The sequence below is a fragment of the Egretta garzetta genome, unplaced genomic scaffold (assembly GCF_000687185.1).
Source record: "Egretta garzetta isolate BGI_Z169 unplaced genomic scaffold, ASM68718v1 scaffold151, whole genome shotgun sequence".
NCBI lineage: Eukaryota > Metazoa > Chordata > Aves > Pelecaniformes > Ardeidae > Egretta > Egretta garzetta.
Window position 1 is genome coordinate 5,281,886 of NW_009258615.1, and position 19,792 is coordinate 5,301,677.

Consider the following 19,792-nt stretch of genomic DNA (forward strand, 5'->3'; position numbering starts at 1 on the left):
TTTCCTTCAGAGCTTCATTAAACTGAGTTCTCAGTATCTGGTGAAATAACTCCCTATATTTTCATGAGATGAGCTGGGAGAGGGAAGGAAAAATTTTGTACAGTTGAGAAGATAAAAAGGTTTGTAATGAGACAACTATATACATGCAGGGATGGTTTTCAGAAACTTCCTATAAGGGCATAGTGATTTTATTCCAAGGATGTACTCAGAGTCACTGTATGTGAAAAGAAATAGAACGTAGTCTGAGAAACAAGCAAAAGCTTGCAGCCTTAAAATGCTTCTTAATTTATAACTCCAAATTTTTCACCCTTGGAAGACGCTTCTAACCATAAAAATGCAGTCCAGCACTAGGACCATACACATTACAGAAGCCCAGTGATAACATGATACATCATCATCATTGGTCTCTTTGCTACACTAATATAAATTACATCAATCTATGTAGAGACTTCAAATCATTACAAAACCCCAACATGATTAAACCTCATCACTAATTCTTTCCCTTAGGTAATTTACATTTTTGGTACACTGTAGCCAAAACTAAAAGCTGTTTTTCTGTATTAGACAAATATTAACAGTTCAATGTAAAAAATCAACCCTGTTTCACACTGTTTCACCGGCCATATTCGCAGCAGCACACACGCTGCAAATGGATTACAGTGAGATGCTCAAGGGCCTGGATTCCATACCTCAAGCCAAACTGCTATCCAAATATTCACATGTGTGCAGTTGTAACACTGAGCCCTCTGTGCCTTCCAGGGTCCTCAGTATGCACCACATCCACGGTGCTGCTATTTTGATCCCCTCTTTCATTTGGAATTTCACAATTACTCTCTGAGATTTCGCCACTGTCTTTCAGGGCCTCAGTTTCAGCTGTTTGTTCGTTCTCTGAGTTTGAGGGATCTGTGGGGTCGGATGAGTCAGGGCTGCAAAGTGGGAACTCTCCCTCAGATGAACCATTAAGCTCTGCTCCAGCCACCGTGTTCTGCTCCCCTGCGGAAGCGCTTGCTCTTTTCCCTTCCAGTTCTGCAACTGCCTGCTCTGTCAGTTTAATTATCTGACTTCCGAGCTTGTTTATTTCTTCTTCTTCAGAAGGTAGCTGGGGTAATGAAGGATAAAAATGTTTATTTTGCTTTCTGTTATTTAATTTTGTTCCCTCTGGAGCCAGGGACTCACTTGCAACAGCACAAATTTCATCACGTTCTGCCTTCTGCTCTGCTGAAAGAGAAATGGAACAGCGAGGTGCTCTAGTCAGTCACAGCCATTTATGATACATCTGACCTGAAGACCATCACCACCAGTGCCAGGCCACAGAGATGTTTACCTCAGTAAGGAATTTCTAAGAGTGATTCCTTATCCCCTCCCGGGCCCATTGCTTAGATGACAAGCAATCAACACTAAGTTTCTTGCTGGATCTGGCCCTAAAAAAAATTCCCTAACACCGACTACTCAAGAAGAGTCATAGTCAATACCATACTGTAGAACAGCAGGGTCAGGCAAACTTTTTCAAAGGAATATCAACTCTAAGCAAGGCACTCCACTACAGAAATTTTTGGCACAGCTTAACATTAATCCCCACATCACTACCACTTTCAGGGGCTAACACAAGCTCCATTTATTTGGAGCTTTTCACAGGCTTTCATCCAATAATGAAGTTTCGCTATTGGTCCTGCAACATTTCTCCTAACATAAAAGATTATTCTAATTTGGGTAGCAGCATAAAACAAAGCAGCAGTGGAAGAATTTTAAATATACCATTATACCAAAAGGCAAACACTGAACCAAGTGTCAGAATAAAGAAAACAGCAATGTGTAAACAAACAGCCTTGTGAAAGAGAAAGAATTTGTCCTCATCTCAGTTAAGGACAAAAAGCCTCATTGAAAATAAGCTTGTGAAGTCAAGTAAGAGAAATTAGGAAATGCCAGAAGTACGGCAGCATTGACAGCTTAAATTGATTCTTGTCATGCATATGCATTATCTTTTAGTATATGAGCATTTACTCTATTTCTCCCACAGGAATCCTGCCTCATGCACTGCACAGGACAGCCTGGCTGCAGGGAGGGATCAGAACTACTCAATACAGGAGCCAACTGTCTCCATCAGATCCACCTCATTTATAATTTGGGAGCTGCTGAGTGAGGGAGACAAGGGTCGGTGTGAAGGGGACACGCACTCTTGCTACCATTAAGGAAGCTAGGAATGCTACTCATAAGAGCTGGAATTGAAGTCTGTGGAAAAGGCAGGGATAAATCAAATTTCAAAAGGTGATCGCCCACTGGATCTAATCCTCATTATCTGAGCGCTCAGCTGGAAACCTAGGAGCTTGATTTCCAGTAGTGCTCTGCTCGTGTTGTGTATCTGAACACACATACTCAAAGTGCTCCAGAAAGAGCCAAAACTTATGTACCTCAAACTGGCACTCAAAATTAGCAGGGACTCTACCTTATTCTTTGTGTGCCTCAGTTTCCTCCCTCTAAAGTGGGATAACACCATCCTGTCACCTTGCTGCAATTTTCTGAAGATAAATTGTTTCAAAGCACTACACCACCAGAGAAAAGTACATAGAAAAACAGTACTTTTGTCTTCAGGGAATGCTTGAAAGAGCGCACAGGCAATACAGCAGGAACAACGCACTCAACAATGACAGGGAAAAAAAGCTGCATAGCTGTTCCTTAGCAGCTGTGGTGCTCAAGTACAATCTAGCCCACGACACTATTCATCTTGTGCATTGGATAAAGTGAGATTTGGTGGCACACAACAGTCCTTAATTCATATATGATTGTACTATGTCATTATGCGTTTTCACACAGGAACTGCACAGTATATCCAACAGGCTTCTACCATCCAGCTTAACTGAAACAATGATAACAAGTACAGACTAAAACAGGCCTTGATGAGATCAGGGTAAGCAGATAGATTAGATAAAAAAGCCTGAAAATCCCTCTGATTATCTGTAGATTTAGCTAGAGCAACATTTGATGTATTACAGAAAGTTCTGATAATGAATGTGAGTTAGTGCAAAAGCTAAAAATGTTTCCTGGGCCAAACAGGCACCAAATACCAATGGTACTATTTAAAGGACCATAGCTAACCAATGTGACATTGGGCCTAGTATGTAAAGATATGTAAGAATTTATTCGCTATTCTGCTTACCAGCTGTTTTCACTCAACTGATCATTCAACTAGTAGGAAAATAAAAGCGGTTTTGGGGTTTTTTTTCTGGAATACTTTTAAAACAAGGGTGTAGTTGCTTGGTAAACAAAGGCAGATGAAGACATTCCTATGTTCTTCCCAGCTGCCAAGCTCCCCCAGATTTTGGAGGTACACTGGATAGATGAAAAATTGCAATACGCACCAAGCTCCTAAAACTCAACAACAGAGAGTCATTCTCTGTGCAGGGCGGCACAAAGGGTGACCCAGTGTGTCACTCCCATAGAGCTGCTGACTGCAGAGGACCTGTGGGACTCCAAGCACAGGGACATGCCTTACAGTTGAAAACACACTGCTTCCTTTCCAGGCTTCAAAGGGAAGATGGCAGCCCCAAACATCCTCCAGAAAAAGTATCTGGAGCAACAGAAGAAGTTATTGCTGCTCCACCTACTGCTGGAAGCTGTGGCATCCCCCACATAGCTGGTAATACATACATGCTCATCTGTGTCACTGAAAAGTTGGCCTAGTTTATTTGAACTATCAGAGAGGTGAGTTTTGTCTGAGTTCTCACTGCAGGTTATCAGGTATACTGAGACACATGAAAGGGAAAAAAAAAAGTTGTTTGTGCAGGCAGAACACTAATTAATTCTTAACCTACTCCAGCTAATGACAGGATTTCTGTGATTGATCTTGGCTCTCTTACAGTTATAGGATGGGGAGAGGGAAAGTACTGGGAGCAGATTATTCCCATGATGGCCAGAGGCCTAATCCTTATCTGCCTTCTCTACTCCAAGGGCTGTTTTATTCTACTCTTCTCTTCCCCTGACTAGCTCTTTGCTCCTGCCCTATATCCCTTCACTTATCCAGTCTTTACACTCACTCTGCCCATTTCTCATCCACCTTGCAATCTTTTTTATCACACCTTGCTTTTGCTGTCAGCGTTTTGATTCCTTGCTCCTCTGCTCTGACCTCTGCTCAGCCAGATACAAGTCCCGCCTCACTCAGATTTCCTTCGACTCTGTCAATCCCCATCCACCCTGGTCTTCCCATCATTTGAGAGTGCTGATCTCAATCCTCCTTTCCTCCAGGTTTTTCTTCCTCTGGGTTTACATTACCTTGAAGGAATGGTACATGCAGACTTTTACCAGCATTGGTGGCATGAAGCAAGCTCAACAGTAGCATTGGTTTGGTTTTGGTTGGTTTTAGCAGATGAGTGAAAGGGAATGGTTTAGAATGGGGTGGAAACTCCAGCCTGTTTTCTCAGGGTGGAAACCCTTTCCCCAGATTTCAAATTCCTTTCAATTATAGATATACTAAATGCTTGCATGTTAAAAAAAAAGAACCATCAAAGAAAACAGAAACAAAAAACCACATGGTCATCAGAATTTAACACACAAAAATGATTTGGCTGACATTAGAAAAATGAGCTGAAGTAGAAAACACAGCATGGAAAGCTTCAGCCCAGAGCTAAAGTTTGGCAGTGTTACAAAGCAACAGAAACAGGATCTGATGAGATTTGACAGGCAACTTTAATCAAAACTGTAATACCAACCTCACCTAGGACAAATGCATAAAAGAAAGAGCATAATGCCACCAAGTAAATACTTTCAGTAACTGCAGATTTAATTAAAAATCAATGATTAAGCAGGCAAAAAATGAATATTTATGAGTTACTATTACTCACCAGAGAACTATTCACTTTAGTTTCACTTCTTATTTTTAGCAAAAATATCAGCTGATCAAGATTATAAAAAACGATCAGTCTGGATTGTCAAATTTTATCAGATGATGACATGGATAATAAAGTCAAAATTAAGCCACAATCTATTTAGTTTCAGGACTACCAAACAAATTGTTTGTGATGCTTAATGGTTAGCTGAGTAAGAACTGGGCATACCAAAACGTTATGCCTATTAAAGAGTTTACCCAAATGCCAATAGGCAAGCATAATAATCCATCTCCCATCCACTATGAAAAACTATGGAAAAAGAATCAAGGTTATCAGCAAAACACTATCTTCTGCTACTGTCAAATAAAGTTAAGCTTGACTTTGGAGAGATGTTAAAGCTTGCTATTGGGGAAGGATTTTTAACAAAACACATGCAAGACTATAAAAAAAGCAGTCAATTTATCTGGGAAAACGAGTCAGGTATTTCAATTTAGCGGGCGCAATCAGGAAGCCTTTCATCTAGATATCAGCTATAATGCAGGAAAGTGCTAAGCGAGTTCCACAGACTGCTTTCCTACTGTGCATTTTAACTGAGGGAAAAAGAGCAGGAGGCAGTTAACTGTAACATAGATGGCATGAATAACTTCTCACAGTATCAAGTTATCTGGCAGGAAAACTCTTTGAGGTGTAAGACCTGATCCCTAGCCCCGTGAAATCTATTCAACAGTCATTTTTCAGTTGTTCTTTGCTATTTGTACTGGGACTGTCTATCCATTTTACTTGTGGATGATTCATTCAATCTCTGTGACCACTGAAACTTTGCCTTCTGCTATCCCAGCATGAAAATTTATTACTTTTTATTTGGAAAGAAATGAGTGCTCAGCTCTCATCACGTTCCTTACGTTCCAGGTGCTCACCTTGTACTTCAGTTTTCTGTGGCTTATCAGTAAACGTTAACAACGGTGACCTGGACCGCTGTATAACAGGCAAGGTTGGGTCACTGAACATTATGGTATCCTTTCCACCTGAAACAACCAAAGTGTTAGAATTATTAATTCACCAGTTACATCCATTGTGCACTAATGATATTCAAACATCCTACAGCTTTTTTTCAATGTTATTGAAAAGTACTGAAAGGAAAAGCATCTCAAATGATCCTTCTACAGCATGGAAAAAAATACTCTGTACTGGAGCTGGAACATGCAAGTCACATACAAGAAAAGGTGTACGTTTTTACGCGCAGTACTGAGTAAAGAACAGATTTTGAAAGAAGACCAGGTGCTGTATGCAGCAAATTGTATTAGCAATTAGCATTCAATTCAGAATATTAATAATCAGACTGTACCAAAAGTTTTACAAAGAGTAATGGATCATTTGCATGCTATTACCAGCAAGTGTTCAGCACTGACTCTTCATTCTCTATTGCTCTGCCTCAATGATGTACCTGCTCGTATCACATATGTAGTTTTACACTACAGACTGGCACACATATTATCTTACAATGCTCCCTTAAAAAAAAAATATTAAAAGCTTAGCACAGCTAAGAACTAAGGGAGCAAACAAGCACACATTGCTGAGGAACAGGAGGGATTTTAATTTGAAAATTTCAAACCCATTTCTGAGCATTTTTGTTTTAAGCCAAATGGAAAAGGGCAATTTTCCAGCTCTTTTGCAGACAAAATAGTGCAAGAAACTCTTCAGCTGAGGACTCTGCTGTAGATGCCTAGTCTTTACATATTTTAGCAATACAGAAAGCAACACCTGCAGATCCTTTAGGAAGTCCTCCACTATTTGGGATGCTCATGTTTTTAGTGACTGACACTACCTTAAACCTAGAGGGGAAATGGCAGGAAATGTGCAAGATCAGCTAAGCGTGGTGTTTGTGTGGCCTCCAGAACAACTGCCAACCGAAAAGTAATGGCTGGGGAGGCGGCAAGCTACTGCTCTATTTATCTCCATAAGAACGGACATTTATGTAAGAACCACTTCTCCCCTCTAAATCTGTTTGTACGTTTCACCTTAAGGCAACATCCTAAATCTAATCACCCATCCAAGACAAAGACTTTCAGAAGAGCACTAGGTCAGGAGATACCCAGAATTAATCCAGCTCTGAGAAAGTTCTGGTACCTATTAAGAAATAATGAAAGTCAAGCTGTTCCCATGGAGTCTAACTGGAGTACCCCAATCCCTAACTACTTTTGAAAGCACTGGCTGTAAATACCTTGATCCTGGCAGTATTAATGGCATTTTTATATACTTAACATGGTGGGGTATATACTGCAGCAATACAAATGCAATTAATGCTTTTGAAACATGGATCTTGTCAAGCTTTGATCCCCCTGTTGAGTATGCATCAGAATTCTGCCTTCACCATAGCAAGTAATAAAAAATAATATTAACTGACAGAAAAACGGAGAACCCCCCCCAGTGTAAGGCAAAATTAATTAAAAAACAAAAAAAAAAGCAAAAGCCCCTAGACAAATACATTCCCCTGCAACAGGGAAGGAATTTTGTGTTGGAAAAAGAACTGAATCGTGCAGGGAACTAGTGGTATGAAAACATCCAATAGATATTCCTGCACAGTCAAAAGTAGCCACATATCCAAAAAGATACAAAGGAATCCAACAGAGGAAGCAAAATTCAAAAAGATGATGAATAAAAAAATGGGGGGAGGGGGCTTTAACAAGAAAGTAGAAAGCAAAGTCCTTTTCTTTTTTTTTTGTGATTAAAAAGAAGTAAAGCCTGAGCTAAAGCCTCTGAAGATTGCAAGACAAGCTTCAGAAAAGAAACTTCTTGACTTCCAGCCAGCATTTACACAGTAAACACATTTACTTTCACATTTTGCTCTAAAAACCAACTTGGTTACAGAAAATAAAGCCAAGCTCAGTATCCACACATCTAAGCAACAGATGTGGCCCAAAGAGTCTGATGAATATTTATTTATTAACAGTGACTCACATCCATCCATGAAGGAGGGACATGGGGGTATTGCTGCACTATATTCTGTGAATCACGATCTGAAGTTGGATTACACACAGGGAATTTCAATTAGCTGCCGTGTAAGCTCAATTTCATAACTTATATAGATTTGTGTTCCCCTATTTAATGAATTTTTCAAGGACTTTAGTGAAAAGTATACAGACCTCAAAATAAGCAGACAAATAAGTTTTCAGTAGTAGTAAATGCTTCATTTTCTTCTCCAGGGTTGGGTATCTTCTTATAACCTCTGCTGCACCCTACGCCGCTGTAACTGGCCATACCCACAGCAGCTGCTGAGCCCATTAATTCTACCATGCCTCTGCTCCACGCTGATTACTGCAGAGCAAGGGGCAGTGCCGAAACCTTCTTATCACCCCAGACAGAAAAAGGCTGAGTCATGGTCGCCTCTTTTCTAGGGCTTTTTTTTCAGTGGAAAGTGGGAATTTTCAGGAAATGATAGCTTCAAAAAATACGGAATTACTTATCTGAATGTCTAGTAACATCAAATTGTGGGAGGATTAAGGTGGTGTTCAGTATGTACTATTACTGAATACACTTAACATATTATGCCTGCATATTTGAACCACAGTGTACCTAAGACAATGCAAAGAATTAAATGCTTCTGAGAACATCACATTCTCTGCTTCCTTCTCAAGGCAAGTAGGCTCATAAAAGGAAAGTCAGAGCCAAATCTATGCCAAAGCTTGCTTTCTTTTCAGCAATGAACCTCGCAAGACATTCGTTTAATTAAAGTCCATTTTCCAAACAGAAGAGAGCTAAAGTTTGTGGTAGGCAGAACTTCTACAGAAAAATAGCTACACTACCAATTTCACCATTTCAAAAATTAAATATGCACTTCCTCTTGATTTAGCTTCCCCATAGCTCATTCATGCGTTGCTCAAAAAGCAGATGACAAATATGTCACCTAACAAAAAATTGGAAGCGGTCAAGCTTTTTCTTCAATAGGATAAAGTTTACTAACATCATTTATTAACACCATTTGGAAGCTATTAATATCATGGTGACAGCGGATGTTATAAATGTTATATGGACAATGATGCCTAAGGAGGAACATTAACTTCAGATTAAAAACCTGCAATTTATAACGTGCGTTTCTTTCAGTGCTAGACTGAACATCAGCTTTCATCTGCGTATTTTTTCCAATGATGAAAAGTTCAACTCACAACCACATAGTAATTTTTTCTCTCTGGATTTAAGACTGACTAGATGAGAGAGAGTCTCCACGTTCTGCCCCTCACGCAAGCCAACATCCAGCTGCAGAGTCCGCTGTGGCAGTTCCCACACTATTTGTTACATGCTGCTGTTTTATGGAGCGGAAGCTTTCCATGCTCTGAAAAGAAAATTGGTGACCCACCAGGTGTTGCAAGGCTCTTTCTGACCACCTTGGGACTAGAGTGCACTTGGAAACAAAAGTGCACTCTTAATTTAAAAGGCAAGCAGCGAAACAGCAAACCTTGAGGCTCAACAGAACTTGCAATCCAGTGTAAAATTCCTTTACAACTATTTAAGATCATCCTTTCTTACTACTTTTGTCACTTTAAAGGAATTGTTTTGTAGAGCAGTCTCTATTTCTTTTGTGGTCATCTAACTCACTTGACTGAACATCTTAATCTGCCGGATATAAAAATGTTCAGATAACATTTCCGTTTATTTACATGCAGTGACAATATTTAACGTACTGCTAAAATCAGTTACTAAAAATATATGTCAAGCAGAACCTACTCCCAAATCCCACTGAGACATTGTAGCTCAGGCCTTCAGGCAGCAAAAGAAAGGAAGGAAAGAGACAGTTGTTATTGTATAAACATTAATTTGATGTCTTACCTACAGAGACCCACAACGGTGCAAGAAGTTCCCACTGTCCCATTTTTTTAATACATTATGCAAAGATTAGAAATGCTACCTTTATTAGTGTATGAATTTAATGGAACACTGTTTTTGAAAAAAAACCCCAACCTACAGTACCTTAAACTGTTGAGTTTATGATACACATTTGTATTAATGTACAAAACCGCATTAGGAGGGTCTTAGACAAATATTTCACCTGCACCTTTTGGAGAATGTGGGGAGGGACAAATGCACCAAGTGTACTATGTATGTTAGGTGACTAACTGAAGAGTAATGCATGGCAACAAATTTGGGACCCTCCGTTGTGGAAAGCGTCAGCAAGAGAGCCAGTTCCAGCATGGTGATTGAGAATGCCTACAACAGGCAAGCTGAAGTGGAAATACACCACGTTGGGCAAACGGTTGAACAGCATCAGTCTCTCCAGCTTTGTCAAGTATTCTCTTCTAGATGGAAAGGTTAGGTGGAAAAAATACAGAGCCAAAAAACTGGAAGCCTAAACCACACTATCTCCCACCCCCTGTAGCACCGATAGGAAGCTGTAAACAACAAAGCCTAATGATGCAAACACCAATAATGGAGTAGCATAATTTACAGTGGTTAAAGAAGACACAATTAGGTGTAATGGGAAGAAAAGAAGCAAAAAGTAAATGTAAATTAAATATTGCACATTTTCTTAATGGTGAGGTATATTAGGAAGCAGATTAATCTCCCATTACTTGAGTAATTCAAACCCAAATACAATACTTAAGATGCCACAGGGAATAAGCCTGTTCTGGAGAGATGGACTAGAAAATTTAAGATCATTTACATTTCCAATTTCTCAGAGTTTATGATTCTACAGAAGAACATTAAAAATACAGTGATAAAATCCACGGAAGTTACAAGAAGTACAAAATTAATCAATAAAATTTGTTGAAAAACATAATGGCCAATATCCTGTGTATCATTTTATACAACTGCTTAAATAAAACAGTTCAATTTTTTTGCCTGCAGACTATGGAGACAATTTGATTATTTCCAGTATTTAAAACTATTTTTTCAGTATACATATTTGACTTAGAGTTTAAAGAGTCTAGTGATTTTTGGTTTCAGCTTAACATTTATTAGAGGTTTCTAATTTTGTAAATGTGCTGAACAGCACATTCGCAAAATAACTGTCATTAAAAAAATTATAGCCAAGCTTTTCTTAAATGCAAATATACCCTCTAAAACTAAATAATGCAAGCTGTTCTCTTGAATTTTTACTAACCTGGAAGACTCCACAAGCCAGCAATTTCCAAAGTTCTTAATTTCTTTTCTAGTTCTGCCACTCGATTACCTAGAATTCTTTGGAAAAAGCAAACAAAAACAAAAGCTAGGGATGGATAGTCAACTGAGACGAGATTCCTTGTTATACTGAGGTAACCAAAGCCCAATTGCTTATTACAGTTAAATTTTTAACTTGTTACTTAACTAGCTCAGTAAACCTGTATACAGTCATATTGGCAATGGACAAGCTCCCCCAGAGTTAAAAGAAAATGAAATACAGTTGTGTGATCTATCCCACACAATATACTGGACATTCAACCATTTAACCTTTGCTCTTCAGTAAAGACGAAGAATAGCAACTCACAATATTTCTATTTCCTTGCCTGCAAATATCTCTTCCTGGTTACTTTTACTTTATCTACAGCTAAAACCAGAAGGTAAAAGCTATGCAGACAAAACATGGAAAACTCAAGACAACATCTAGATTGATTTTGAAGTCCTAAGACACAATTTTGGCCTAGTCCTTTGTTAACAGAGGTGTTTCTATCACTATGATTGCTTAAAATGGCAAGGAATATCTTTTCCACTACATCTTTTCTTTTAGTGCTGAACTGTTTTCTACTTTACTAAAAAGCTTCAAGCTCTTTAGTGCCTTTATCACCCACTCTTAGTTTTCACTGCATTTCTTGGGTCATCTCTTCTTTTGTATCTGATTCGTACACAAATACTATTTGCAGTTAGCTCTCCTGCAGGATTTAACTTTTAGTCTTAATTCTCTCCCAAGATCAAATGAGAGATTTCTATCTTGCAGAGAACACTCTTTTTTCCAATGAATTTTTGAAAGTGTTTCTCTCACAGGCACAGCAAGTCTCCTAGAGTTAAAAGTCTTTAAATAAATCCCAAACAATACTCAATAGAGTGAGAAACCTAGACGAGGCAGCAATTCTAAACATGACAGCAGAGATAATGGACAGCAAGTTTTACTCATCAAATTACAGCAACAGGGTAAGTCAGTTAAATTTGAAGTGAATGCTGAGAAGCAGCACATCACAGCACAGCAAGGCAATAGTATCTTCCCATGCTCACCAGAGCTGTGTAATACTGCACTGCATGCTCTCCACCGAGGGTTTTATGCTGCAGACATTTGAGCATACTGGGAATGTCATTAGTGACAAGATGGCAGAATCTGGGAAGGACGTGAAGAATAGCAAACCCAGCAAATATCAAAGGGGCTAGAAAAATTGATTAACAAGGACTAAGTATTTTTTAAATCTCTACTGTCAGGGCTCTGCAATGACACAATAAAAGCCTGTGAGTATTTTAAAGATTACAAAAATATCAGGATGAGGGAGAGAATATAAAAGAGAAAGAGAAAGCTTGTAATAAATATCAAAGAAAGCACTGAGAGGTACATGGGTGTATATCAACTAAAAAGCAAACAGTCCATCAAGTTTACAAGCAGAGGAGAGATGGCATTTGGGAGCAGTTATGTTTATTTCCCCGTTGAAACTCAATAATCAAATAGGCTACCAAGGTTATGATGGATCTATTACTGTCTTCTCCAATTACAATCAAAATTGTTCAAGTCTAGATTTCGCTTTCAGAACTCTTCCATCTGGTATGAGAGACTCAGCCTTAACTCAATTTTTATATCCCAGTGTATGGCCTGACATCCAGCCACCGCCCTCTGCAGCACAAAGCAACAGGTGACTGAGAAAGGCACACAGCAACTCACAAGAAGCTCCACCTTGCGCACAGGGAGCCTGCTCCCATCTCCCTAAGGCCCCGCCACGGGTCGGCTGAAGGACCCGGAGTTCCCCGGGCTTTAGACGGGCAGGGAACAGAGATGATGCAAGACTTCTTCCACGTCATGTTCGCTCAGCCAGGGAGCTGACAAAACAAAGTTGATGTGGCTAATGATTGTCACCCCAGACAGGTCACAAGTTTAGCACTTTTGCCATGAAAAGAAAAAAATCCATATTCTTTTTGTAAGTAGTTCACCTGCAGTTCCAGGGCAGAAAAGGTGGGAAAGATACTGCCCTCCCTCTGGACTAGCCGTATCACAGAAGGAAACTCAACCCTCTGCATCAAGTTCAGTTATTGCTACTGCTCTTTTTATTCAGACACCAACAATAGCAAAGTGACTTTTCTCTTGCTTCTCTTAAATTTTATAATTCATTTATCAGCTGTACCACACTTATTTCTGAAGGCTTTGGAACAAATATATCCCAATAATTCTTACTGGATCCTCAGAAGAGGCGCTGAGCTGTTTTTTAACCTTTGTTGCAGGTTCTCAGATAGAAGGATCACCCTGCAGCTCTGAATAATGGTTGGCAAAACGAGAGGACAATAGTTAACCCTGCTCCTTTCATTCAGGAAGAGAGAAAAATACATTCAGTGGTGACTATGATTCTAGTTTGCTCTGAACTACATTATCTGAAGACAGATATGGGAGAAATGAACCCTACCTAAAGCTGCGAGTTCTTACAGAAACATTTTTTGAAAAATAAATGTGCAAGTAATCCTAAACACAGTGTGGTTTATCCCATTCCTTCCTTTCCCATGTGATCTCCAGATAATTTGCCACCTCCATATGTGCTGTGCAAAGACTGAGCTGTGGTGGCCTGGAAGAGTAGGTATTTTTAAAGGGGCTGCATGGGTTGGTAGTATGAAATTCTCTAATCTGTTTTTTTACCTCTAGCCCTAGTGGAACCGATCCAACCAGATCCTTCAACTTAAAACGGAAGGATCATGTCATGGACAAAGGTGTCGATAGCTATTTCTGTGTCTAATGCAACAAGGGAGTTAGTCTAAACCTCCCTCCAGGATAAGGTTTTACAGAAATCTGTTGTTCACGTAACAGCAGCAATGCTCCCACCTGAATTTAGAAGCTCCTTTCTAGCTCTCCCATGCTTCCCAACATACATGGCCATCATCTGAAGGGAGCTGTGATGATTTACAGCATGTGAGCTCCATTCACCTCACTTTCAATTTAGATCTTGCTACAGAAGGTATGTACCCTCATACAGATACAATCACCCAAATGTCTGTAAATAGGGTCTATCACTGTCACATATCTAGTTCTATACATCCCATGGAAACATTTACTCAGTTACAGACTGACACAGTCCTTTTTGTAATTTTGGTCATGACCGAGCTTGCTCAAGTTAGAAATGTTAAAATTAGTGCAACATGTCTAAGCAGCAGAGGAGCTTCTACACTGATCAGGCTTGCATGGGTGCTGGCAGTTTCAGGAACAAATTGTACTAAAAAGAACATCTAATAAACGGTTTATTGCTGGTAGAAGAAAAAAAAAGATTTTTATCCCCTTGTTAGGCAAGGTTAGGACTGTTTATTTTTGCATTTATGTAACTATTTAATCTTGCAACACATTACTGCATACAGAATTCATTTACAATTGCCTTTTCAAATTAAGCTAATGTGCTCGTGAGGAAAAACATAGGACGTTACTTAAACTTAGCAGTAGTAGCTACCAATCACCTGGAGAAAATGACCTGTTTTCTTCCCTAACAACTTCTTTTTCTCTTAAAAGTAGGGCTAAAAAAATCAAAGGCTGGATTTAGCCCACTTGTTCCTAGGCACATACTCCCACGGCTCCTTTTATCATGCCACATATTTAGAAAAGCAGCAATAATAATAGTGTGTCTGTTCCAAGAGCAAGTGGCAACGGATGTTTTTAACAGCCGTGTAACAGCAGAAAGTCAACTTCAACAGAACATCCAAATTCTAATCTACGTTAAAAAAATCCACTGTCTTGTTTTTGCTTCAGTTAGGCAGAAAGCAAATCTACCTTTCTGCTACTGTAAACCCACATAGCTGTAAATCAATCTGCAAGCAATAAAAGAAGTTTTGACTTTAGGGTAGGTTAACTGTTTGGAGGAAAATAAATTCATAAGGTCTGAAAAGTCTAATTTACAGATAATAGAATCACTAATAGGTCAACCATCTATCAAAGCAGAACTTCTTCCCTGAATGAAACAAGCACCCCAAAATCTCATGTTCTTGCCTTCTTCACATGACAATCTCAAAGAGTAACTGTGTCCTCCAAGCATGCTCTTTGCACAGGGAAAGCTAGGCAAACAGGACAGAGGGGTGAAGGAAAAGACTTCCACCTTCTGATTTATGTCAAGCCTTTTGTCATTACAATTCTCTCTATCCCCACATCCTTCTCAATTGCCTACTTTCAACGGAGAAATGTTTTCAACAAAAGAAGGCATCTTCTACTAGTACCAGGTTATGGACCCGTCTGTTTTACTTGTGCACTGACCTCACTCTCACCTCTAACCTTCTTCGACAGGTGGGCACTTTCTTCCCGATTTTCAGAAGTCAGCAGTCTTTACTTGTAACTTTTTACACAGCAAATAAGCGCCCCCAACAACCAGCTAATGCACCTCAAATAAAGGATGTTTTTTTCCCTGATATCCTGCCTGCATTTCCCTTTTACACTTTAACCCTTTTGTGTCTTAGGTGTTTCCACTTGAAGTGGTTCCCATTCCTCCTAGCTCCTTAAAAGCTTCTTTCATTCAACTAAAGCCAAAGGTGGCAAAAAGAATGAGCATACCACATAGGAGTGTTGCTGAGGCTCTTCACTCAAATTGCCCAAGATTTGTCTTTTTTTTTTTTTCCCCTGAAGCATCCTGAACTGAGCACAACACTACAGCTCTGAGCACACTCCTGACCTGAGAGAGATGTGGACTGTCACCTCCCTCTAAGATCTGATCTTCCATTGGGCACAGAATATTAGTTTGTGCACATATTCAGTCCCTACTCCCGTGGCTATATATGACCAGTTGGGCACACAGATAAAAGAATCTTATCTCCTTGTGAAGGCTTATCTCAAGAAAACCCATACTCAATAGTTGAAAGCAGAGACAGCTGTATCAGAAAGTAAAGCCATCATTGCAATGATACATTTGAGAGATGCAAGAGACTACATGTGATCAGAGAGAGACATAAAATTAAGAAAGAAGTTTGCTACGGTTATAGGCAAGAGTATGTAAACTAGAACAGCAGGTATGTATGTACAGTATGTATAGTATGTACAGTATGTACAGTATGCCTATGTAAAAGGCAAAGATTGGTTATACTTGGAATAATGGAAGTTATTCTCTGGATGTTTTCCTTCTGATATTACATTAGCAGTAAAAAAAGGAGTAAGCAGGTGTTAGCCCTTTGTTAGCACTGCTCTGTGCCGGAACCCCTCTTGTATTACATGACACACTTAACAGACACGAATTGACTGAGCTGCCGTCAGTTAGATCTGGGCTACATTTTCACCGCTTTAGTCTCCCTTTAGCTGATTAGGCATTTGCTTTCTCAAGAGTATTAAGAGTGGCTATAAACTGCTCTTCCACTTCTGTTGCCACATCACTAAGAATTATGCAATGGAGTCCACCTAGTATCAGAGTTACCAATTTTCAAATGAATCATGTATTCTAGTGCAATACAGTTTACTTCAGTACTACTTCTTCCTTTCGTGAAAGATGTCTGCCCTGCCTGTTTCTGGCATCTGGTCCTGATGTGCTTTTGAGAAGCCTGAATAAACCTCTGATTACCAGTAGTGACTCAGTGCTAAAAAAAAAAAAAAAGAAAAGAAAAAATACTGCGCACAGAATCAAGGAATACTTCCTAGCTCTAATTTTCATACACTGTATAAGGACAATACTATCAGAATGTCAGAAAATGTGTCAAAAATTATTATATTCTGGCACGATGGGAGCTATGCGAGACACAAAGAATTCTACTGATGAGTAGAACAGCTAAGAGTAAACAAATTCTCCTTGAAAGTTCAGTTCAGATTTTTAAAAAATCACATAGTAGCAATTCACCTATGTTTACCTCCTACAACTTTTGGCAAAGTAACTATAGGAGCAACAGCTATCATTTGTACAACACATAGGCCGCTAGCTAGTGACAAACGTTACACTAAATCTTTTCAGACCCTTTCCTAAGTGCAACATTTACTATTCCCACCAGTGTTCATTAGCAAAAATTCCTACATTAACAACCAATTATCACATATCTTCTCCTCCAGTTCAAGGGTGTCCTCCCTCCCGGCAGCTTTTCTTCAGCCCTCCCTGCAGGCTACCTGCTAGAAGTCCCCCCTGTGTTATTATGGTTTGTCTGAAACCTGAGCAGCAAACCAATCCTCGCCTAGAAGAGGCAGACAGGTCTCTGTCAGCCCCAGACTTTACTGTGAAAATGTAATTTTTCTCTAAACACATACCTGATCTTAAAAACTAAAGAACACACCAGTTAACAATGACAATGAATTTTCTGTGAAAATGGACCTTCCTTCCCATTTCCCTGAAACTCCCTCAAAACTATGACTTTTCCATAGCTTGGTAAGTTCTATTTTACTTAGAAGTCATGGTACCTACTTGTTGGTTTGCCTTTGGTGTTGTATGACGATGTTTTTTTCATGGATAGTTTCCAGCAATGCAGTGGCCAGTGATTTGAGATCTGAAATGGACTGTGGTGTGGCTGGTAGGCTACATCCATGATCCTCCGACAACAAATCTTGGACTATAATGTTAAAAACACAATGAGTTTCGGCTTCTCAAGCACAGAGATGTGACACAAACATTTACTTAGCATAAAAGAACTACTCTCATTACTTGAATATATATATTTTTTCCTTCAATTAATAAACAAAGCCAAAAGACCAGAAATATAATCTCTAGCTGGCATAAATATGGTGGCTTTCTAAGCTGATCATTATTCCACAGCAATTGCCAGAACAAGTGTAGGCAGACACATCTTACATTAACTTAATTCTGCTTTTGGAAAATTATTTTTGTACAGAAGGAAACAAACTCATTCTCCTATAGGCCTACAGACTGGTAAAAATCGGTCATTTCTCTCCCACTTACATTAAAACATAAGCCCACAAGGAAGCTTTTGTATTACTTTTTAGAATTATTATATCCTTCAGGTTATCCTTCAGGACTGATGTGAAAATACAGTCACCCATGAACTCTTCCTCTGCGGCTTAGAGCGTGTACCTCTCAACCACATCAGGAAGTTCACTAGTATCATTAACTTCTGTAACTAGAATCTGGCTCTGCCTCTTTTTATATATATGTGTATGTGCGCACGCGTGTGTGTATGTACACAAGTACATGGAAAAGAGGACAGAAGAGAAGTCAAAACCAGAAAAGCTAGTTTCAACCCACCATGACAAATACTGCTGATCCCGTTTGTGTGTATGAATACACCAATACCTAAACAGTAACGTACGAGGTATACTGTATAGAGTTTTCTCTCCTTTCTTTCCTAATCTTGATATTTTCTTTGAAGGGGGAAAAAAAGATTACTCCATTTTTCTATCCCATGAAGAAACACAGGACAAAAGGATTTCTTGCAAAACATCTGAATGTAAAAGCTTCCAAGAACATGAGCAGAAAACCTGACTTACAGGCCCCTCCTCTATCACCCAGTCTGTTTTTCATCAGAATATGAACTGTGATTGCCATTGTTAGCAGAGCAAAGAGATGAATAAAGAAGTGATTTGTCAGGGTCAAAGTTGCAGAGGGTTTAGAGATTTAAAAACCAAAAAATTTGATAACACTGACGGGGGAGAGAATGAATGGCAAAAAAGTAACAAAAGGAGAAACAGTACTCAAGAGGCAAATTTTATATTGTCAAGTCAACTGAGAAAAGGACAAAAATAAGCACATGATAATAAACAGGGAAGAGAAGAAAATTTTGGTTTGGCTGGTGAGGAAAGGGTTACTGAAATTAAGAGGTAAGATGGAAGGAATTCAGTGAGATATGCAACACCATGCTGCATTTATGTAATACCTTGCTTTGCAGACAGGACTCCAGTCAGAGCACTGCTACTGGATCTACTATGAGCCTTTGAATTTTTTCTCCTCTCTAGTGCATTCTAAGGAAACAACAAATATCTTATTTAGAGAAACAGTACCCAACAAATCCTTTCATTAGGAGTAAAGAATCTGGAACTTTGGATTTTAGTCTCAGAACAATTCTACAAGGACCTGGAGTTTACACCCACAGTAACCTATGAGAGCGTGACTTTCCTGGAGTATTATTCTCCAGCCAAAACAGTCTTTGCAATGTTATGAAGACTCATTCTGTCTCACTGCAATCACTTTATTGTAGTCTTTCCCACCCACTCCTCTCAACGCATTTTTAAGACTTGCCTATGTTTTAATAATCTGCTGAGCGCCAGTGAAGATACTGCAGTATCCTGTAGAGAATATCAGCTGGGAACAAAACGGGATTTTCCCCAGCATTTCTTTGGACAGGCTTCAAAAGGAAAGCTCAAACTCCTCTATCACAGTTTCTACAAGCCCTTTTAGTAGCAAATACTGACTTTCAGGAATTAGCAGCAGAATGATCCTGCTACGGAACTCCAGCTCTTCCAAAACAATTACAGTTCTGTGAAAACCACCAGACCACCAAGATGCTCCGTTCTCACCAGTAAACTAACTCACACTGTGAGAGACCCAAATCAGAAGTGTGAACAGACTCTGAAATGAACTAGGTCCTTTGAGGAGCTTTGCTCATGCACAAAAAGCAATTAGTGCTGTGACTGCTTCATAGTGACCTAAATGGTTAAGAAGTCCTGTTGATAGTCCTAAGACAACCTTTCTCAAGCCCTGACAAGCGGCCCTCCCCTTCCACGCCCCAAAATCACTTGCAGAAGGAAATAAGAGTGCTTGACTTCAGGGAAGAGCAAGAATATTTTGCCCTCAGAATTCAGTCCTGAAGTTTTCATGCAAAACAGCATATATCTTAACCCAGGAATGGAAGAACAATGAAGACTTAGCAATCATTAAGACACATGAAGAAATGGTGTGGCCATTAGGGAACAGGGAGATAAGACCTGC

General features: G+C 39.4%; 1 protein-coding gene across 5 annotated transcripts in view; it reads right to left on the reverse strand.

Annotated features, from left to right (window-relative positions):
- Positions 1 to 79: 79 nt before the first annotated feature.
- CCDC149 (coiled-coil domain containing 149) overlaps positions 80 to 19,792 on the reverse strand; it is a 41,253-nt gene continuing 21,540 nt past the window's right edge. For 4 of the 5 annotated variants that reach the window (XM_035903500.1, XM_035903502.1, XM_035903504.1 and 1 more), the window contains 6 exons: positions 18,741 to 18,825; positions 17,318 to 17,462; positions 10,918 to 10,994; positions 5,738 to 5,845; positions 720 to 1,218; positions 80 to 555 (listed from right to left, as the gene is read on the reverse strand). In XM_035903500.1, the coding sequence (XP_035759393.1) occupies positions 513 to 555; positions 720 to 1,218; positions 5,738 to 5,845; positions 10,918 to 10,994; positions 17,318 to 17,462; positions 18,741 to 18,825 (957 nt within the window). In that variant the 3' untranslated portion in view covers positions 80 to 512. The remainder of the gene's footprint in view (positions 556 to 719; positions 1,219 to 5,737; positions 5,846 to 10,917; positions 10,995 to 17,317; positions 17,463 to 18,740; positions 18,826 to 19,792) is intronic. The other variant, XM_035903501.1, reaches the window with a different exon arrangement.